The sequence below is a fragment of the Geotrypetes seraphini genome, chromosome 12, assembly GCF_902459505.1.
Source record: "Geotrypetes seraphini chromosome 12, aGeoSer1.1, whole genome shotgun sequence".
Classification (NCBI taxonomy): Eukaryota; Metazoa; Chordata; class Amphibia; order Gymnophiona; family Dermophiidae; genus Geotrypetes; species Geotrypetes seraphini.
In genome coordinates this window covers 59,883,780-59,902,249 of record NC_047095.1, presented here as the reverse complement: position 1 = coordinate 59,902,249, position 18,470 = coordinate 59,883,780, and the positions used below count along the sequence as shown (strand labels likewise).

General features: G+C 46.6%; 2 protein-coding genes across 5 annotated transcripts in view; one reads left to right on the top strand and one right to left on the bottom strand.

Annotated features, from left to right (window-relative positions):
* The window catches only part of EPS15 (epidermal growth factor receptor pathway substrate 15), a 312,116-nt gene extending 308,174 nt beyond the window's left edge, over nucleotides 1–3,942 (bottom strand). For 2 of the 3 annotated variants that reach the window (XM_033915877.1, XM_033915878.1), the window contains exon 1: nucleotides 2,606–2,994. In XM_033915877.1, coding sequence (XP_033771768.1) covers nucleotides 2,606–2,698 — 93 coding nt within the window. In that variant the 5' untranslated portion in view covers nucleotides 2,699–2,994. Of the gene's footprint in view, nucleotides 1–2,605; nucleotides 2,995–3,789 lie in introns of those variants that run through there. The other variant, XM_033915879.1, reaches the window with a different exon arrangement.
* LOC117346394 (zinc finger BED domain-containing protein 5-like) overlaps nucleotides 3,139–18,470 on the top strand; it is a 78,336-nt gene continuing 63,004 nt past the window's right edge. The window contains exons 1-2 of one of the 2 annotated variants that reach the window (XM_033915884.1): nucleotides 3,139–3,290; nucleotides 14,900–16,891. In XM_033915884.1, coding sequence (XP_033771775.1) covers nucleotides 15,038–16,471 — 1,434 coding nt within the window. In that variant the 5' untranslated portion in view covers nucleotides 3,139–3,290; nucleotides 14,900–15,037 and the 3' untranslated portion in view covers nucleotides 16,472–16,891. Of the gene's footprint in view, nucleotides 3,291–14,899; nucleotides 16,892–18,470 lie in introns of those variants that run through there. The other variant, XR_004536573.1, reaches the window with a different exon arrangement.

The window sequence follows — 18,470 nt, the reverse complement described above, 5'->3', positions numbered from 1 at the left end:
GTCTCCCTTATAGCTTTCAGCTCAGATATAACTTGTTCCAACAATTCTGATGTGTCCTTAGGTAAAGGCACCTTTGAAGGAGTGGGTGGATTTTGTTTAGCCTTTTTAGCTGAGGCTCCTGCAGCAAATGTTTCCAATTTAGACTGTCTTCCTGATGCCATAGCTGCAGAAGATTTCACAAATCAGATTTTTCCCTTTTGGAGTGTGAATTTGATCACTTGTGCTGTCAAATTAGCTGAATTGTGCTGATGAGGGAGGAACAGTAAAATCATCCAGTGATACTGTCTTGTAGCCAAGTTCCAGAATCACCATGATTCTCCAACCAGAGTCCATGTCACAGGCGCCGGTTAGAGAATCGAATTGCAGCAAGGGAATCTCCCTGCCGCGATCAGTTTAGCAGCCGCAGCAGGGAGCCTGTCCCTCCTGTGAAGACTACTAACAGGAGGGATGCCCAGTCTCTCCTGCCAGAACCCCCAAATGTCCGCAGCAGGAAGAGTGCCCAGTTCCTCCTGCTGCCACCCCCAAGACATCCCCTGGCAGGCAAGATGCCCACTCCCTCCTGCAAGAGCCCCCCCTCCCAAAGATCACTGGCAGGAGGGATGTCTAGACCCTCCTGCCAGAACCCCCCACCCCTAAGGGCATCCCTCCTACCAGTAGCCTTCTCGGAGGGGGTAGGGGGGAGAACGGGTTCCCTGCCACGGCTACTAAACTGATCATGTCAGGGAGATTCCCTTGCCGCGATCAGATCAGCAGCCGCGTCTATTTGAAATGTAAGCCAGTGTTTTACTAGCCTTCATTTCAAGCGCCTGTCACAGCCCTAGGGAGACGCCTACGTAAGGCCACTTCTGGGCGAGCTAATGCCTAGCTTTGAGTAGAAAATGACACGGTGGCGGTTACCCACGGCTAGCCGCGTTTAGCCGCGGGTAACCCGCCAAAACGGTGACCAAAAAAACTGGTCACCCAAGTTCGGGGACAAGGCCATTCACTGCCCCGTGGAGCGGTGAATGGTAGCACGGGGCGGTGAACAATCTTGAACGCGCGGTGACCGAGCATTCGAACCAGCAGCCCACTCTCTCCCGCCGGCCGTCCATGTATCTCCCTCCCTCCTTTTCCCTTACCTTTTCTTCTTAAATGGCGATTTCTATAAGGCTACCAGCTGTATTACAGCCGGAGCCTTGAAGTCGTGTTGCGTTGCCTGCTGGTAAAAGTCTCCTCTGACGCAACTTCCTGTTTCCGGTTGCATCGGAGGAGACTTCTAGCAGGCAACCCGACGCGACTTCAAGGCTCCGTCTGTAATACAGCTGGTAGCCTTATAGAAATCGCCATTTTAAGAAGAAAAGGTAAGGGAAAAGGAGGGAAATGCACGGCTGGCTAGCGGGAGGGAGCTGCTGGACCGCTTGAAGGGTGCTGGGGTGGGGGGATGGAGAGGAGAAGACGCTAAAGACGGGAATGGGGCCGGGGCGGTGAAAGAGACAGCGGGGCGGTGAAGGGGACGGCAGAGACGGGGGCGGGGTGATGAAAGGGACAGCGGGGATGGGGCGGTGCAGAGGATGATGGTTCGGGGATGGGGCGGTGACAGGGACAGAATTTTTCCCCGTGTCATTCTCTAGCTTTGAGCAAGATTAGGCGACACTACACACCTCCTTAGGCTTGCAAAGATGACAATGTAGGCAGCCTGCCTCAGGTTGTATTTTTTTTTAAATGTGCAGCCCCATTGGCTGGTTAGATAGCGGTAGGATGCCTACTGCTGCCTACAATCGGGATGCCATTTATAGAATTGACCCCTAATGGTACACTAGAGTAGCCATTAGACCTAGCAGTGCTAAGTATATGTTTGCACAACATCCAAATCACACTAACATCCGCTTTCACAGAACGTAATATGGACTTTATGCGATGCATACCTATATATTACATTACAAAAGTAGCCCTCGACTCAATTGGTTTACGCACGAAACAGCTTCTTGGTTTTCTCATTTTCAATTCCGAGTCTATGCTGTTTCGATATGTTCACTTCCTTCCACCATGCTCAAAACCAAAGGATCGCTTTGCTTCATCACCTAGGCAAGCGCACACACACACTAACATTCTTAATAAAACATGGACCGAAATACACCATGATATCCACATATACACACACCATATTAACAGATCAGCCTTTTATATATATATATATATATATATATATATATAATTTATTTTCCTGTAGTACTAATTCTTGTGGACTTAACAGTATTTTGCACAAAGCCAACCACAATAACATTTTGCAATGAGTAATAGGAGGATCTGATGTTTTTCAGCAAAAATAAGTAATTAGATAATGAACAGCCTTATTATGAAAGAAAGAAAAGCTGTTAGTTCCTGAAGTGGGCTTACTTGAAGGGCTTGTGCAAAAAAAAACAAAAAAAAAAAAAACACCAAAACCCTGATGTTAAGACACTGAACATGAAACCTGATTATGTAGGGATATTACCACACTAACATGTCACTCTCATAAGCCCCCAGCCTTTATAAAATAGGATAGAAAGGAAAATAAAAGGCATCGCAGCATCCCCCCTTTCTGCTTTAAACCTTAATACTGTACAGTATTCTGTTTTGAGCTAACCTCATCTGACTTGCAGCTGTCAGCAGCCCTGCACACATGTTTACCAACAGAAGTGATAGAAGGAAATGCCGGTTCCACGGCACCGCGTGCCATTTCTGCCGCCGCAGCTCCTGTAGTTGCAGAGCCAGCAGGAAAAGTTAAGGGGGGGGGGGGGAGAGAAGCTCTATGGGAAAGAGAACTGCTTGGAAGTCTCTGAAGGAAACGAGCTGTTAAAGCAGCGCGACAAAGAGCCCCGGCCGCTGCCAAACCTCGCTTCTCGAATTCATGAGCCAGACAATGGACTCAGGAAAAGAAAACCGAGGGTGTCAAAAGCGCCCTCTGAAACGAACGCGAAGGCAGCGCGCGAGCGCCCGCGAGACAGCCGGTTTTTAAAAAGTTCCCCAAGGCAACTGCTCACACGGAAGAGCCTCCCTTTCGAAAATACAGTTGGGAGGGGGAAGGGGTCACAACGTGGATTACTAAAGTAACCCCCCCCCCCCCCCTACACGCTTAAAAAAAAAAAAAAAAAAAATCAGTTCACGAGAGCAGGAGTGTAAACACACGGGACGTTTCAACAGATTCAACCTCCCTCGCCGGGACCCCTCCCCCCGCCAGGAGACCACGTCGCACACAGCCAGCGCGCGCCGCTCACTTCAGTTTACCCTCCAAGAGGGAGAGCCGTTTTCCGAGGGAGACCCTAACGCAGGTAAACGCCCGTTTAGAGAGGAGGAGGAGGAGGGGGGGGAATGCCTCGGAAAACGGCCCCGTCGTATCCGAAGGTGCGCTAGAGACACGACAGGCGCGTTCGGCGGCGGGACATTTAGAGACAGAGGGGGAGGGGAAGTGTACCATTAGTCGTCAAAGGGCGCGGGGCAGCGGTCCGGGAGTGACAGGAAAGGGGAAGCGAGAGTTGGTGTCACTCGGAGTCGGGCGCCGCAACCCCAGTCACCGCCTAGGCCTCCCGGCTCCTCACACGCACCCTCCGAAGGGCTGGGGCACAAAGAGCGCCTCCCGCCCCCTCCCCTCCCCTCCCCCTCCCCTCCCCTCCCCTCCGGGACGAAGCGAGAAACGGAGCCGGCCCGGCCTCCGCCACAGACCCGAGGAGCCCAGCAACTTTCCGCCGCGGCTCCTGCGCTGACCCCCCCGCCGCCGCCCGGGACCCGACTCCGGCCCTTCGCCGCGTTGACGTGTAGCCCCCGGGTTACCTGAGTGAGGGAGAAGTTGGTAGCCATGCTGTCCGCCTGTCCCATTCAGCCCATCATGCGCCGGAGCGGCACCGACCGAGCGCCACCCGCTCGCTCAACTTCCACCAACTCCACCCGCCTCCGCCGCAAAACCCGGCTCGGGAGCGCGGAGTTGGAGCCGCCCGCCCGCCCCTTGCTCGCAAGACCCGGAGCCGGCCGCCGTAAAGATGGGGCCTGGAGTTCCGAGCCGGCGCTGGGCTTCGCAGGAAGCGTTGCTCCCCTTACAGTGATTTCACTTGAGTTCAGCCAGTGCTGCTGCTTAAACGGTCTATGGAAAAGTTGCGGGCGGGGTGTTTGTTTTGCTCATTACATAACAGCGACTGGAAGCTGTTTTTGTAGCACGCTATTTAGTTTATAACATTTTATTGAAGGAATCATATAAGTATACAAATATATAATACATAATTAACTCATAACAATTAAATTCATAAAAATATCTGTCAAACATAGTTCTATTATTCCTTCAAAATATATTTCCATATTATCCATTATCCCAGGACAAGCAGGCAGGCTATTCTCGCATATGGGTAACGTCATCAGCGGAGCACGGACGCGGAAGCTCGCAAGCATACTTGCTTGAAGAAACCAGAAGTTTTGAGTCAACCGCACCGTGCATGTGCGAGTGCCTTCCCGCCCAGCGCAGGGTGCGTCTCAGTTTTCCGCGGAGCCAAGAAGTCCATCTTTGACTCTCTGCGTTTAACTTCATTACTTCGTGCTATCTCTGAACCACGGTTTGTATTTTTTTTCTTCACGAATCGCTGTTTTTCCTTTATTTCTTTTATTTCTAGTTAAAAAAAAAAAAATTTCAATCTTCCGTCTGTTTGCCGGGGCAGGCCGCTTGGCCACAGCCCAAGGGCTTCGATCTTGAGGCGGCTATTTTTCCTCCTACGTCCCTGCCTTTCACGGGCTTCAAGAAGTGTAGCCAGTGCCAGCGTGCAATTTCCCTTACGGACCCACACCGTCAGTGCCTCAAGTGCCTTGGGCCGGAACATCACCCAAAGTCGTGCGAGCGCTGTGCTACTCTTCAACCTCGAGCCCTTAAACGTCATCATCTTTTGGTGGAGAAGCTGTTCGGGATGGATTCTTCCTCCAATCCCTTGACATCAAAGGCACCTTTGACCGAGACTCCTCCTGCTTCTACTGCTTCCACCTCGAGCCTCATCAGACCTTCGTCGTTTGCAGCGGCTCTCTCTTCGACGACACCTGCTGTATCTTCCCCTGTTTCCTCAGGTCAGATAGCTTAGCAGAAAGTTCCAGCGGTGGTGCTTAAAGTGCTTAAGACTTCCAAGTCGAAGCACATTTACACTGCCTCAGTGGAGCCTCCAGCCAAAGCAGGTGGTCCGGTTTCAGGCGGATCCATCCTTGCCAGCTTCTTTCCAGACCATGTTGGAGAAGCAATTCATTCAGTTCCTTACTAATATGGGACCGAAGCTTTTTCCTCTCATCCAGCCTGGGCATTCAGCAGATTCCTGCGAGGTCAAGCCGCTTCCTTTGCCTCAGTCTGAACTTACACACTCTTTGCAGGGAGCAGAGTCTCTGCGAGTGTCTGGTCTGGTATCCAAGCACGTGAAGCAAGGAGCAGAATCTTTGCAAGTGCCTCGGCAGGATTCCCACACTCTATCCAAGGAGCAGAGTCTTTGGGAGTGCATTGAGGTTCCTCCATCAAGCCTCTGGAGCTTCGCTCTACAGCCTCCAGTCCTATCCATTCTTTGATGACATCAGCTGCGTCTGTCTCTGAGGCGATCTTCGAGATCTGCTTCCAAGCATCGTTCTCACCGACGATCCAGGCCTTCATCGAGGCATACTTCCAGGCATAATTCTTCTTCTAAAGAACGTCCCTTTTCAACTAAGCCTCACTCTACTTCTACTTCGACTAGACTGCTGACTCCTCGCTCGAGGTCTCCACTTCCGAACCTCGAGGATGCAGCGGTTTCGATTGCTTCGTCCAAGTCTCCATATTCTTTTGATGCCTTTTTTCCTGCCGAAGCTTCATCTTCAACCCAGGCTGCCTCGACGTCCTCAAGTCCTTCTCGAGGCAAAGCATTGGCGGATCAGCTTTCTTTCTCATTTTTTCTTCGTCAGGTGGCTGTTGACTTGGATCTTCAATTAGATGCTGATTCCAAATACTCTAAGGAGTACCTCAAAGTCATGCATCTCCCTCAACCTCCGGCAGAGTCTCTTAAGCTTCCTCTTCACAAGCTTTTGTCTCAGACTTTTGGTCGATACTTGGAGACCCCTTATACCATACCGGCTGTTCAGGCAAATTGGACTCTAGGTATAAAACTGCACATCGCAAAGGGTTTGACAACTCACAGTTATCTCATCAGTCCCTGCTAGTCGAGACCTCCTTGAAGAGGTCCCATCCTTCCAAGGTTTATGCCACCGTTCCTCCTGGAAGGGAAGGAAAAACTATGGACAAATTCAGACGTTGCATCTATCAAAATGCCATGATGTCCTCTAAAGACCTCAATTATAATTTTCATTTTATTACTTTTATTTTGAGTTCCTCATTTCTCTATTACCAAAATTCTTGACTTATTTGGATACTCAAAAGCACTTTTAATTTCAAGAAGTCCTTGCTTCTTTATCACAACTCCAATTACATCTCCTCCAGTCATCTTACGATGCCTTCGAGTTATCTGCCCGGGCAGCTGCTTGCTCTGTAGCCATGCGTCACCTTGCCTGGCTTCGTACCATTGACATGGACCCTAATCTTCAGCTTAGCTAATATTCCTTGTGCGGGCAATGACCTCTTTGATGAATATATCGAGGCAGCCACCAAGAAATTGTCTGAACATGAAAATCCTTTGCTTCTATTGTCAGACCTAGGCCAAAGCCAGCTCCTGCCAAACCTACACGCCCTGCTCCTATCTATCAACAGTGTTTTGCTCCGAGGATGGCTCCTTACAATCGCCCTCCTCTTAAAAAACAGCAGCCTCAGAAGCAACAAAAACCTCAACCTTCTACTGCACCTAAGGTTACTCAGCCTTTTTGACTGTTTAAAACAGAGCATAACCTCTACCGTTCTGACTCTGACTTCTCTTCCCCCTATAGGAGTCGTCTCCATCATTTTTACCACCGATGGATGACTATTACATCCGACCTCTGGGTGCTCACCATCATCAGAGAAAGATACTCTCTTCATTTCTCTCAGGTTCCACCAGAGCTTCTTCTAAGAGAGTATCCTTCCAATCCTTCCCAGACCGCTCTTCTTCTTCAGGAAGCTCAAGCTCTGCTTCATCTCCATGCCATCGAACCAATTCCTTTGGAACAGCAGAACAGAGGGTTTTACTCCCGTTACTTCCTTCTTCCGAAGAAGACAGGCGATCTGCGGCCCATTCTGGATCTCAGGGCTTTCAACAAATTTTTGGTCAAAGAAAAATTTCGAATGTTGTCCCTGGCATCCCTTTATCCCCTTCTCGAGCAGAACAACTGGTTATGCTCTCTGGATTTCAAGGAGGCCTACACTCATATCCCCATTCATCCGGCCTCCCGTCAATATCTCAGATTTCGGGTGGGGAATCTACATTATCAATACAGAGTGCTGCCTGGCTTCATCTCCCAGAGTGTTCACCAAGTGCCTGGTAGTGGTAGCAGCAACTCTACGGAATCATGGTGTTCAGGTATTTCCCTACCTCGACGACTGGCTCATCAAAGATTCCACATCTCAAGGGGTTATTGTAGCGACCCAACGGTCTACGTGGTTCCTACAAAGTTTGGGATTCGAAATCAACTTTCCCAAATCCCAACTTCAGCCCTCACAGAATCTACAATTCATCGGAGCTGTTCTGGACACTGTCCAACTCAGAGCATTCCTCCTACAACAATGTCTGGAAGCTCTTCTTCAACTCTGTCATACAGTGTCTTCCATCTCAGCGAGACGCATGATGGTACTCCTAGGACATATGGCCTCCACAGTACATGTGACTCCTTTTGCCAGACTTCACCTCAGAATTCCTCAGTGGATCCTGGCATCTCAATGGACACAGGTTTGCGACCCACTTTCTCAACACATGACAGTCACTCCTTCATTGCAGCAGTCTCTCCGTTGGTGGATGCTCTCTTCCAATCTCTCCAGAGACTTGCTTTTTCAAACGTGTCCCCCCCCCCCATCAGAAGGTCCTCATGACAGATTCTTTGATCTACACTTGGGGCGCTCATCTTGATGGTCTCCGTACTCAAGGCCACTGGACCAGTATGGATCGTCAATGTCATGTCAATCTGTTGGAACTCAGAGTGATCCTCAAGGCTCTCAATGCTTTTCAATATCTTCTTCATGACCAGATAGTCCTCATTCGGATGGACAACCAAGTCGCCATGTATTATATCAACAAACAGGGAGGGACGGGATCTGCCTCCCTTTGTCAAGAAGCTCTGAAAGTTTGGGACTGGGCAATCCATCACAACACCTTCCTCAAAGCTGTCTACATCCAGGGGGCGAAGAATTGCTTGGTGGACAACTTGAGTCGTATTCTGCAACCTCACAAATGGACACTCCATTCCTCGCTTCTTCATCACATTTTTTCACAGTGGGGAACACCTCAGATAGACCTCTTTGCAGCTCCCCACAACTACAAACTGCCTCAGTTCTGCTCCAGGATATACTCTCCTCATCGCCTCGAGGCAGATGCTTTTCTTCTGGAATGGACGAATCTCTTCTTATATGCATTCCCTCTCATTCTCAAGACTCTGGTCAAGTTGAACGATCATGCCACCATGATTCTGATTGCTCCTCGGTGGCCGAGACAACCTTGGTACTCCCTTCTACTTCAACTCAGCAGCAGGGAGCCATACCTTCTACCAGTTTTTCCTTCTCTGCTTACACAGAGTCAGGGATCTCTGCTTCATCCCAACCTGCAGTCTCTACACCTGACAGCTTGACCCCTCTTCAGTTTTCTCAATCTGTAAGAAACGTTTTAGAGGCTTCTAGGAAGCCTACCACGAAACAATGCTATTACCAAAAATGGACTAGATTTTCTACATGGTGTTTTTCTCATGATAAGGAGCCTCAGCATTCCTCCTTATCTTCTGTTTTGGATTACCTTTTGCACTTATCCACTTCTGGCCTCAAGTCTACATTGATCCGAGTCCATCTCAGTGCAATTGCAGCTTTCCATCAGCCTATTGAAGGGAAACCCCTCTCTGCTCATCCAGTGGTTTCCAGATTCATGAAAGGACTTTTCAATGTCAAACCTCCTCTCAAACTGCCTCCTGTGGTTTGGGACCTTAATGTTGTCCTTGCTCAACTGATGAAGCTTCCGTTTGAACCAATTGACAAGGCTCATCTGAAGTATCTCACTTGGAAAGTGGTGTTTCTCATTGCTCTCACTTCTGCTCGACGAGTCAGTGAGCTGCAAGCCTTAGTTGCTGATCCACCTTTCACGGTGTTTCATCATAATAAGGTGGTCCTACGTACTCATCCAAAATTTCTCCCTAAAGTGGTATCTGAATTTCATCTCAATCAATCTATTGTTCTTCCAGTGTTCTTTCCGAAGCCTCATTCTCATTCTGGAGAAGTAGCTCTTCACACTCTGGACTGTAAACGTGCTTTGGCCTTCTATTTGGAACGCACCAAACTACACAGAACTGCTCCTCAACTTTTTGTCTCCTTTGATCCAAATAAGTTGGGACATCCTATCTCTAAGCATACCATCTCCAACTGGATGGCTGCTTGTATCTCATTCTGCTATGCCCAGGCTGGATTACCCCTACACAATAGAGTCACAGCCCATAAAGTTAGAACAATGGCAGCTTCAGTAGCTTTCCTCAGATCTACACCTATTGAGGAAATTTGCAAGCCTGCTACTTGGTCCTCGGTTCATACTTTCACTTCTCACTATTGTCTGGATACTTTCTCCAGACGGGATGGACAGTTTGGCCAAACAGTATTACAAAATTTATTCTCTTAAATTGCCAACACTCCCACTATCCCATTCTGGTTGGTTGGAGGTCACCCATATGTGAGAATAGCCTACCTGCTTGTCCTGGGATAAAGCACAGTTACTTATCATAACAGGTGTTATCCAGGGACAGCAGGCAGCTATTCTCACAACTCACCCACCTCCCCTGGTTGGCTTCTCTGCTAGCTATCTGAACTGAGGAGACGCGCCCTACGCTGGCTGGGAAGGCACTCGCGCATGCACGGTGCAGTCGACTCGAAAGTTCTAGTTTCTTCAAGCAAGTCTGCTTGCGAGCTTCTGCATCCAGGCTCCGCTGATGACGTCACCCATACGTGAGAATAGCTGCCTGCTGTCCCTGGATAACACCTGTTATGGTAAATAACTGTGCTTTCTTCACACAACATGTAATTAAACTCTGGAAAAATGTGGTGAAATAAGCTTAGCGGGGTTTAAAAAAGGTTTGGATGATTTCCTAAAAGAGAAGTCCATAAGACATTATTGAGATGGCTTAGGGAATTGCTAGGATAAGCAGCATAGAATCTGTTTTGCTACTTGGGATCTAGCTAGGTGCTTGGCCACTGTTGGAAACAAGATACTGGGCTTGATAGACCTTCGGTCTGTCCCAGTATGACAGTTCTTATCTTCTAAACCAACAAAGTTTGGGCAGTCTCCATCGAGTCTGGTAATTTTCCAATGTTTTCATTCCATTAGAAAAATATGGAATGAAAAAAATGGAAAATCACTGGATTAAGTGTATAGCCCTCGATGGAGACTGCCCCAGCTTTGTTGGTTGGGCAGAGAACTTTACAGCAGTCCCTCGTATCGTGTATAAATAGCCATTAGTGTAAAGTATAGTGTAAAGATACACCCTGTTCAGTTTGTCTGTCTTGACTAGATTGTAAGCTCTATTGAGCAGGGACTCTCTCTTATGTTTTGATGTACAGCGCTGCATATGTCTAGTAGCGCTATAGAAATGATAAGTAGTAGTAGCGGAAATTTATGAATTTGCAGTAAAGTTTGCCACCAAAAATGAGTATTGAGAAAATTATTGTCTTGCAAGTTCAATAAAACAGATTTTAAAGCCACTGAGAGCATTACATCCAAAAAGTCTCTTTTGATAAGGATCATATTGGGCATCTAGTATAAGAGAACCAAAGAAGATCACTTTCCGCAAAAGTGGTGGCAATGCAGGGCTGATTTTGGAAATAATATCCCAGATGTTTTTCCAGAATTTATTAGTTAATTGACATTCAGAGTATGTGCCAAAGAACTGCTTTGTCGATTTTGCAGGACCAGCATAGGTTTGAAGATTCCAATCCAACAACAGCCAATTTTTGTAGTGTCCATAAAGCTTTCTGATTAAGAAAGTATGATTGTATGAGATTTGCCAAAGATAAAGGTCAGCTAATCTTAGACCAAACCTACCACAGCTTAGTAACAAGGCCCAATAAGTGCCTATGAGGCTTTAAAAGACAGCTCAAAATAGGTGCCTATTTGCCCTCCCAACCTGAGATGTTGCCTGGTGTGCCGCAGGGCCGCCATCAGGGCAGTACTACCAGTCCTGCATTCAGGGGCCCGGAGCTGACAGGGGGCCCGGGCTCCCCCAGGGTCCTAGGCAGTGTTCTAAGGCAGGGGCACCAGTAGCTCACCAAGGCAAAGTGAGTTGATCACCCAGGACTCACTTTGTCTTGGCGATCTAATCTATCGAGCCGATAAGTCTTCTCCTCCCCGACGTCAATTCTGCAGTCGGAGAGGAAGTTCGGGCCAGCCAATCGCTGCCTGGCTGCGCGGAACTTCCTCTCCGATTGCAGAATTGACGTCAGGGAGAGCATGCGTCGGCGTCGGCTTTGGGGCCTGTTATCCATTGGTGGGTCCTGTTCCCCGATGGCAGCGGCAGTGGCTTGGGGAACGGCAGGGAGAAAGAAAGAAAGGGGGCAGGCAGGGAAACAGAAGGAAAGAAGAGAAACAGAAAAAAAGAAAGAAAGGTCAGGGAGAGAGGAAGAAAAAGTTGGGGGAGGGAATGAGGTGTGGAGGAGAGAAAGCATACAGGCTGATAGAAGGGAAGAAAGATTGGATGCACAGTCAGAAGAAGAAAGTGCAACCAGAAATCACCAGACAAGGTAGGAAAAATGATTTTATTTTAAATTTAGCAAAGTGGAGGCAGTAGAAACATAGAAATAGACGGCAGATAAGGGCCCACGGCCCATCTAGTCTGCCCACCTTAATGTCCCTCCCCTACCTTTGCCCTGTGAAGAGATCCCATGTGCCGATCCCATTTGGCCTTAAAATCAGGCACGCTGCTGGCCTCAATCACCTGTAGTGGAAGACTATTCCAGCGATCAACCACTCTTTCAGTGAAAAAGAATTTCCTGGTGTCACCTCGTAGTTTCCCGCCCCTGATTTTCAACGGATGCCCTCTTGTTGTCGTGGGACCCTTGAAAAAGAAGATATCTTCCTCCGCCTCGATGCGGCCCGTAAGATACTTGAACGTCTCGATCATGTCCCCCCTCTCTCTGCGCTCCTCGAGCGAGTATAGCTGTAATTTGTCAAGCCGTTTTTCATATGGTAGATCCTTGAGTCCCGAGACCATCCGGGTGGCCATTCTTTGCATCGACTCCAGTCTCAGCACATCCTTGCGATAATGCGGCCTCCAGAATTGCACACAGTATTCCAGGTGGGGCCTCACCATGGATCTATACAATGGCATAATGACTTCCGCCTTACGACTGACGAAACCCCTTCGTATGCAGCCCATGATTTGTCTTGCCTTGGACGAAGCCTGCTCCACTTGATTGGCAGACTTCATGTCCTCAACTGACGATTACCCCCAAGACTCGTTCTGCTACCGTTTTTGCTAGGATCTCGCCATTAAGGGTATAAGACTTGCATGGATTCTGGCTGCCCAGGTGCATAACTTTGCATTTTTTGGCATTGAAGTTGAGTTGCCATGTCCTAGACCATCGCTCCAGTAGGAGTAGGTCGTGCATCATGTTGTCGGGCACTGAATCTTCGTCTGTTGTGCATTTGCCCACTACATTACTCAGTTTGGCGTCATCGGCGAATAATGTTATTTTACCTCGAAGCCCTTCTGCCAAGTCTCTTATAAAGTTGTTGAATAGGATTGGGCCCAAGACTGAGCCCTGTGGTACTCCACTAATCACCTCCGTCATTTCGGAGGGGGTGCCGTTCACCACCACCCTTTGGAGCCTACCTCCAAGCCAGCTCCCAACCCATTTCGTCAATGTGTTACCTAATCCTATAGAACTCATCTTGCTCAGTAACCTGCGGTGTGGTACGCTATCGAATGCTTTGCTAAAGTCCAGGTACACGATGTCCAGGTACTCCCCTATATCCAGCTTCCCCGTTACCCAGTCAAAGAAGCTGATCCGGTTGGATTGGCAGGATCTCCCCTTAGTAAATCCATGTTGTCGGGGATCCCGTAGATTCTCCTCATCCAGGATCTTATCTAATTGGTGTTTGATTAGAGTTTCCATTAGTTTGCTCACTATCGATGTTAGACTCACTGGTCTGTAGTTTGCTGTCTCCATCTTTGAGCCTTTCTTGTGGAGTGGAATGACGTTAGCCGTCCTCCAGTCCAACGGGACGCTGCCTGTACTAAGGGAGAGGTTGAAGAGCGCGGACGGTGGCTCCGCCAAGACATCACTTAGCTCCCTAAGCACCCTGGGGTGCAGGTTGTCCGGCCCCATTGCTTTGTTAACCTTGAGCTTTGACAGCTCACCGTAGACACTGCTGGGCGTAAACTCAAAGTTACTAAACGGGTCAACTGAGCCAACCCTTGTCTGTAGCTGAGGGCCGAGCCCTGGCGCTTCTCGGGTGAAGACTGAGCAGAAGTATTCATTTAATAGTTGGGCTTTTTCCGAATCCTTTTCCACATAGTCTCCGTCTGGTTTCCTAAGACGTACAATCCCGCCTGAGTTTTTTCTTCTATCACTGATATACCTGAAGAAGGATTTATCTCCCTTCTGGATGTTCTTTGCTAGAGACTCCTCCATGAGGAATTTAGCCTCCCTGACTGCTGTTTTGACGGCTTTTGATTTGGCCAGGTAGTCTGCTCTAGAGTCCTGCTTCCCTGATTGTTTGTAAGAGATGAATGCTTTTTTCTTCTCCTTGATCAGGTCTGAGATCTCCACAGTAAACCACTGTGGCTTATTGTTCCTTCGCCGTTTACTTACTGATTTTACATAGCGGTTTGTTGCTTCTTGTATGGTTGCTTTCAAAGTCGACCACATGTCTTCCACGTTATCGGTTTCTTCTTGGCTTTGTAGCGCCTGGTGAACGAAGTCTCCCATTTCTTTGAAATTTGTGTCCTTGAATTTGAGGACTTTGGTTAGTGTAGTAGATTTAGTGAAACCTTTCCTGATATTGAACAGTATTACCACAGTTTTCAAAGGAATTTGCCCAAATAACTTAATAGTTAACTGGGTAAATTCCCAGAGATGAAAACTTCCCTTCACTTACAATGCACAGTTCTGAATTTATATCTGCTGTCTATATTTTACAATATGGTCACCTTTTACTAAACCGCAATAGTGGTTTTTAGCGCAGGGAGCCTATGAGCGTCAAGAGCAGCGCTGGGCATTCAGCGCAGCTCCCTGCGCTAAAAACTGCTATTGTGGTTTAATAAAAAGAATGGAGGGTATATTTGTCTATTTTTGTATGGTTGTTACTGAGGTGACAATGCATAGAGTCATCTGCCTTGACCTCTTTGAAAAAAACCCAGAATAGGAATGATAATTAACATTTTCTCAGCGTATAGTGTGCTTTGTGTTTTTTAATTTTATTATTGGTAGATCATTTTGACTTGGTCATTTTAAAGTAGCTCACAAGCTCAAAAAGTTTGGGCACCTCTGAGCTACAGCGTTGAAACTGTGTATTTCTATTTTATCCCCCCTTTTACAAAACTGTGGAGCGTTTTTTAGCGCCAGCCGTGGTGGTAGCAGCTCTGATGCTCAGAATTCTATGAGTGTCAGGGCTGTTACCACTGTGGCTAAAATCCACACTACAGTTTTGTAAAAGGGTGAGGGGGTAGTTTGTGATGACATATTCCATACTAGGCGAAGGTGTTTTCTGTGTTCTGTGTGTTTGAAAGACATGGTTTTCTGTTAGGATTGACGGTGTAGGATTGATCTGTGCTGGTCTGGCTTGTTTAGTTTTACAGAGCTGTCATCTGGAGCTGTCATCCGCCGGCTCATCGGGGATCGATCAGAAGAGTGCTGAGTGTGACGGACAGCGGCTATCTGGAGGAGACAAGCGCAGTAAGTCCTGAGTGACAGTGAGATACTGCAGTGATGGACAAGTTTTTGAAAAGGAAAGAACTAGACTCTGAACAAAATTTGGAGCCAGATGAGAGCCCAAGTATGAGTGGGGGTCAAAAGAAAGCAAAGATGGTTAGCACAAGCAAATTCTCTGGCGCAAGGCAATATAGCGAAAGCTATATTTCAGTTGGATTTACTTTCACTGGAGATGCAAACAAACCAACTCCACTGTCCGTGGTGTGTGGTGAAAAGCTAGCTAACAGTGCTATGGTCCCAAGCAAACTTAAACGCCATCTCCAAACGAAACACCCTTCGCTTCAAAACAAGAATGCGGACTATTTTGTTCGCCTGCGTGACAACACGGAGAAACAGGCAACTTTCATGAGAAAAACCACAAAGGTAAATGAAAGAGTTCTTAAAGCTAGCTATCAAGTTGCTGAACTTATAGCCAAGTCAAAAAAGTCGCACACTGTGGCAGAGACATTAATACTTCCTGCCTGCAAAGCTATTGTAGAGGAGATGCTCGGACCTGAAGCAGCTAAGGAAATAGCCAAAGTCCCTCTCTCAGACAACACAATTTCCAGACGTATTAATGACACGTCTGCAGACATCGAAAGTGTGGTTTTGGAAAAGATCCGTATCAGTGAGAAATTTGCATTGCAACTTGACGAGTCTACTGATATCAGTGGACATGCTCAACTCTTGGCCAATGTGCGTTTTGTTGATGGTGATGCAATTAGAGAAAACTTCTTTTTTTGCAAGGTATTGCCAGAAAAAACAGGAGAAGAAATTTTTCGGGTCACATCAGAATACCTTGAAAAAGGAGGACTTAAGTGGGAAAACTGCACAAGTGTCTGCACCGATGGAGCTGCAGCCATGGTCGGGCGCACCAAAGGCTTTGTAAGCAGAGTGAAGGAAAGAAATCCAGATGTGATTGTTACGCATTGTTTTTTACACCGCGAGGCCCTCGTAGCCAAGACTTTACCAGCAGTCCTAGTTCATGTGTTGGATGATGTTGTGTGCATGGTAAACTTTGTAAAGTCACGACCCGTGAAAAGTCGCATATTTGCAGCTTTGTGTGAGGAGATGGGAGCGAAGCATAAAACCTTGCTGTTTCATACGAAGGTCCGGTGGTTGTTGCGTGGCAAGGTCTTGGTTCGTGTGTATGAGCTGCGGGAGGAACTTAAAGTGTTTCTGACAAATGAGAGGTCAGATTACACAAAGCAGCTTGCAAGTGATGAGAGGTGTGCAAGGCTGGCATACCTGGCAGATATATTTTATCATCTGAATGAACTGAACACACAAATGCAAGGCCGAAGTGAAAACCTACTTACAAGTACAGGTAAAATAAATGGATTCCGTTCAAAGGTGCAACTCTGGCATCAACACGTGAAAGTGGCAATCTTGAAATGTTCACACTCACCAAGCAACGGCAAGGTGTTCACACTGCTGCACTGTGTGAGATAATAGTTAAACATTTAAAAACTCTTGAGGAGAAGTTGTCATTTTATTTCTCTTCAGTCTCCACTGAATGCCTTGACTGGGTTAGAGACCCTTATAGCTCAGCATCAGTTGGTGGAAAGGACATGACTTTACAGGAGCAGGAGGAACTAACTAAACTGAGACAAAATCGTGGTTTCAAGCTAAGATTTGCTGATCTACCTTTGGACAGATTTGGTTGGATACCGCCAAGGAGTTCCCCCTTCTGGCAAACAAAGCTATTTTGACATTGCTCCCATTTTCCTCTACATATCTGTGTGAGATTAGCTTTTCAAGCATGATTGCTATAAAAACCAAATACAGAGAGAGACTGAGAGCTGTTGACGAAGAGCTACTTGTGTGTCTTTCTTCGATTCCAGCCAGAATATCAGCTTTGTGTTCAGCCAAACAGGCCCAGGTTTCGCACTGAATAAAGTATTTTATAATTTTTCACTATTCTGTTTACTTAATATTTCATAATAAAGTAATTATAAAATACTTTCTTTGTGTTTATTTGATTCCTATTCAAGAGAATTACTTTATATATAGTCAATATAGGCACAGAGTTAAATTTTTTAACATTTTCTAATGGTGGTGTGCCTCGTGATTTTTTTCATGAAACAAGTGTGCCTTTGCCCAAAAAAGGTTGAAAAACACTGCTCTAAGGAAGTGATTCCCAACTTCTTCAAACCAAGTATCCCTTAAATCAAACAAATTTCAACCAGGTACCCCAGAGCTCCAAGTAGCAGAGAGTTTGAAAATGGGCATTTTATTGTTAAACGGTAACTAACAAGGCAACATACTCTGGTGCTAGACAGAAAAGGGAGTTCAGAAGCTATAAAGATATTCTCAACATAGGAACATGAAACGTAAGTATGAATCAAGGAAAATTAGAAATTGTTAAGATTAAATGGAAAAAATCAATTTGATAGGGATTGGTGAACTCAAATGGACAGGGCCATTTTCAATCAAACGAGCTTTGGACGGTACTAAAATATAATGTTATCAGTGACAGAGTCATGCCAATCCATCTGCAGGGAAAGCTGATTAATGTCACCTTGATCCAATTATATGCTCCATTGACAAATGCAGAAAATGAGAATATAGAATTGTTCTACGAACAACTTCAAAATGATCAAATGCCGAAACAAGATCTACTGATCATTATGGGGGACTAGGATGCAAAAGTAGGAAGTATACCTGAAGAATCAGCACGGCATAGTAGAAAGAAATGAAGTTGGTGATAACTTAGTACAGTTTTGCAAAATTAACCAACTGTAAATCACTAATGCGCATTTCAAACACCACAAACATCGCCAGTACACATGGACCTCTCCACATGGTATGTATCGAAATCAAATTGACTACATCTGCGTAGGACAGAGATGGAAATCTGCCATTTTGACTGCAAGGACTAAATCATGAGCTGATTGTGGAAGCGACCACAAGCTTTTGACATGCAAGATCAAGGAGAGACCTCCTAAAATAGGACTTTGAAAATATTCCATCAAAGTATTGGATAAAACTAAACAACAGATTTGCCTTTCTTGCACAGGAAATACAGAGCCCAAAGAGTTATAGAATGACATCAAAACCATAATTAGTGATGAAGCTAAAAAATAAAACACTCTAGAATAGAAAGAAAGCCAAGAAATCACAGAAAAAGAAGACAAGATGGAATTCATTGATGCTTTTAAGTAGTTGGAGTAAGACCCTTCACACATCTAGTCTCTGTTAGATCTTATTCTTCTGCTCTGATCCTGTGGGATGAGAAGTAGGCAGATGAACTCCCTGGTTGACATGGAAATCTGAAACAACTTTTTGAAGAAAGGAAGGAACTGTACAGAGGGTTACCCCTGCCACCGTGATCTAGAGAAAGGGTTCGTTACAAGAGAGAGCCTTCAGTTCAGAAATACACCTTTCTGAGGCAATTACCATGAGGAACACTGTCTTGACTGTAAGGTCTAGAAGGGACACATCTTTAAGC